Raw genomic sequence first — 3,745 nt, 5'->3', positions numbered from 1 at the left:
ATTTTTCTTAAAACATTTATATTTTTCCAAAATCTTGTCAGAACTCTGTCAACATAGAGTATTTTGATCATTTCCTGTTACCATTTATTAAAACCGTTTTCTAAAACGCGAAATAACGGCTAAAACTCGTTTTTTAACATTGCTTGTTTATAATGCAAAAGTGTGACGTCACACCATCTAACTCCCCCCCCCCCTCCCCCTCATCATATACCGTCTCAATATATATATATATATATATATATATATATATATATATATATATATATATATATATATATATATATATATATATATATATATATATATATAAGGTCATTATACATATATTCGTTTTTAAAGAATTAAGTTTTTTATGAAATGTTTACAAATGTATCTGACCAAAGACTTTATTAGGGGTAAGCCGTTGTCACCTGATAATTGAGTTTTAAAATGTATAGCATAGCCTAGCGAATGAAACGAAAGATAGTATTTTATTTTTCTGTAGCAGTAAACACAAAACCAAAACGGCTACTACGTGCACAGTTTTATAATAATGCTATAGCTTGCAACAGAATTTGTTTTTAAAATAAAAACAAACAAACATAAAACGCAAAAAATAAGCAACTAGCAAAAATAAGGGCAAAATTTTCTGCTTTATTAATGTTATAATATATTTAGAGATAGGAACTAAACTAAAAGGAAACAGATCTATGTTAAATAAGTTATGACAATGTTATTAAAATTATTATTTTTATTTTAAAATTATTCTTAAAAATGTAATAAACGGAAACAAGCCTGGAAAAAAATCTAATTTTTTAGTTGTGTATGACCACTTATTAAAAATATTTGAAACAGGTTGGAGGGGGGTGGGGGTGGGCGTTAATTAAAGAAACAAATTATTAACATTTTTTTGGAGAGCGCCTTCCCCTCTCCCAATTGACTTCTGGTTGCTAAATCGAGATTTTCTAGTCCACAGTGTAAACTTTTTGGGAAATACTATATAAATATAAAATTTAAAAAAGAACAGAATATTCTTGAAAACATTGTCTAAAAAGTTTACTGTGTGTATAAAATACATTAATAAAATTTATGAAATTTTTTTTGAAAAAGTTAAAGAAATTAAAATAAAGGAATATGTATACAAACTATATCATTCTTGAATTAGTAAAATAAAAGCGTAATCACCATCAATTAGAATACTAATAAATTACTACTTTTTGAAAGGAAAACAAACATTTTCAGTGTAAATAATATGGTTAATCACCTAAAACGTTTTTTTGTTGAAAATACATCTTACTTTGTTGCGTCTATTAAAGATAAATTCCTCCTATTCGCATTGCGTTAAATGAAAATAAAAATGTAAAAAAAAAAATGTTTTAATTTTTAAAATGTTATCTTTTCACTCCACGTTAAAAGCAAATGATATTTAATACAGATTTTCAATTTAAATAAAAAGTGTTTTCATTTTTGTATTAGTATTATATTGACGGTTATAGTTTGTGTGTGTTTTAATTAGCAAAATAAATGTCCACCAAAACTTGAAGCAAATGATATTTTTATTCTCTAATGAAGTGTTTAAATTGTTCAAAAAGTTTTTTTTTTGTATTGTTAATATGACGCTCATAATTTTTTGTGTGTTTTAATTAGTAAAATAAATAAATAAAGAAAGAAATAGATTTTCTGTAGTTGTGCATCTTTCTTACAAAGCTTAAAGCTAATGATTATTTAATTATTCGATGAATTCTTTTACAGTTTTCAATAAAAATAAATGGTATTTTTTTTTTAATTGTTGAATTGACTCTCATCGTTTTTTTTTGTGTGATTAATTAGCGAAAAAATAAAAACTGTCTACTGTTATACATCTTTTCCACCAAAGCTTAAAGCAAATAATTATTTATTCTTTGATGAGCTTTTTACAGTTTTCGAAAACATTTTTTTATGCATTGTAATATTGCGGTTCATCATTTTTGATATTTTGATTAACACAAATATTTATCTTTTGTTGTAAGCTTTAAATGAGGCAACAGTTCATCTGTTGAGTTTGTAATTGAAGTGAGCGTCAAAGTTTCCGTCGTCTGATTTCGCAGTTGAGAGAGGGTAAATTGCGAGTTTAAGCCGGGACTTCACACATGTAGCCCAACACAAAGTCGTCATCGAAGTAGTTGCACTTGTCATCGCACATCAGGAAGTCGGAGTTGCCCCACAGGTACATGCAGTTGGCGGCGGTGCCTTGGTTGGGTTGGCCGCTTGTCCACCTGACGTAGCCGAGAGCTCTTTTGCTGTGCCTGTTGGTCCAGGTCCCCTCATGGCCTTCGTCCGTTCCCCCGGTCAGGATCAGATTGTAGTGTGATGTTGTTCTGATGAACCCTCGGACAAAGTAAAGCTCCTGTTCCGTATCGATTTCGACGAGGTAACCCCCGAAAAACTCACACACAGCTTGACTTGAAGACGGGTCGATTGAAGCTAATCGACCTGATAAAAGGTATCGATGGCCGTTGTGAATATTTGAAATTGTAAACATCGATGTTTTAACCTGATCCATTCGTTGGTTGTAATTATTTTTAAACAGCTTTAATTCTTCAGACTCTGCTTGCAAGGTTCGGATCTTAGCATTGCTTTGTTCCAATTTTACCGAAGCGTTTCGTGACTCCGCTTGCAAGTTTCGTATTTTAGCATTCATTTCTTCTATCTGAATTGAATCGCGTTGTGACTTCTCTTGCAAGATCTGGATTTTAGCATTCATTAGTTCCATTTGCACTGAAGCACTTTGCAGATCCGCAGCGACTTTATCCGTTTCCGGGTGATCAATGGATACCAGAGCTATCCTGTTTTCAACAAAATGGTGACCGCTTGTATCCATACCATGAGCCTCGCATTTATACATCCCGGTTTTATTTAGATTCGGGAATTCCCAGTTCAGACTTAAGTAAGAACTACCCGTGTTGTTGATTTTACCGGCAATGACAGCGTTCCCCAGGTGAGTTGTGTTGAGGGGGGAAGGCGCGTTAAACGATGTGATGGAGACGAGTTCTACGTAGCCCACGTGATGAGACACGTCGGAGTAGGACATGATGATGGACATGAGGCTGGACATGTTCAGCCGCTGGGTGGCCGAGATGTTACAGCTCACGCTTAAAGATCTCGTCACACCGAGCTGGATGGTTGGAGGTTCGAGTACAACTTGGAACGGCTCAAGCGAAAAAACTAAAAAAAAAGAAAAAAAAAGAAAATTAAATATGGTGATAAAACCAACTAAAATATTATACACATTTTCCAAATATAACCTGATATTATAATATAATAGACAGTAAACTAAAAAATTCAAAGGGGTTGTTGATTAATATGTGAAATAATCCTTAAAACAGAATTTAAACAATTAATTTATGGGGCCCTAAATCTCTTAATGCTAATTAATTTTTATAAGAATTGTTGAACGAATACAATGTAAAGATGAACCTGCAAACGCCATAATAGTCTAACTCGTTTTTAATGTATAACCTGATATAATACTATGATAGCATGCTAACATAAAACTGCACAGTGTTTGTTAATTAGTAGGTGAAAATAATCCAAAATACACAACACAAGTAATTTATTGGGCCCTAAATCTGTCTGTTTTCATTAATTCTTAAAAGAACTGGTGAAAGATATCAATATAAAGATATACCTGCAATGACCATACTAGTCAGGGTAGACAGAGTGACCCAAAGCCTCGCCATTGTTGAAGCTTTACAGGAGCTAATGGCTCTGGTGCCACTAGTTTCGT

The 3,745-nt window shown here is 32.4% G+C and overlaps 1 protein-coding gene across 1 annotated transcript; it reads right to left on the bottom strand.

The window, feature by feature from the left end:
* Positions 1-670: 670 nt before the first annotated feature.
* Positions 671-3,745, bottom strand: LOC131936855 (uncharacterized). The gene is made up of 2 exons (XM_059293954.1): positions 3,647-3,745; positions 671-3,183 (listed from the first exon to the last, which is right to left on the bottom strand). Exons 1-2 carry the CDS (start codon positions 3,696-3,698, stop codon positions 2,090-2,092), a joined length of 1,146 nt encoding a protein of 381 aa, XP_059149937.1. The 5' UTR covers positions 3,699-3,745; the 3' UTR covers positions 671-2,089.

The sequence above is a fragment of the Physella acuta genome, unplaced genomic scaffold, assembly GCF_028476545.2.
Source record: "Physella acuta isolate Inbredline_101_S28 unplaced genomic scaffold, ASM2847654v3 ptg000191l, whole genome shotgun sequence".
Lineage (NCBI taxonomy): Eukaryota > Metazoa > Mollusca > Gastropoda > Physidae > Physella > Physella acuta.
Note: the sequence above shows the minus strand (reverse complement) of the source record. Positions and strands in the feature narration are given on the sequence as shown.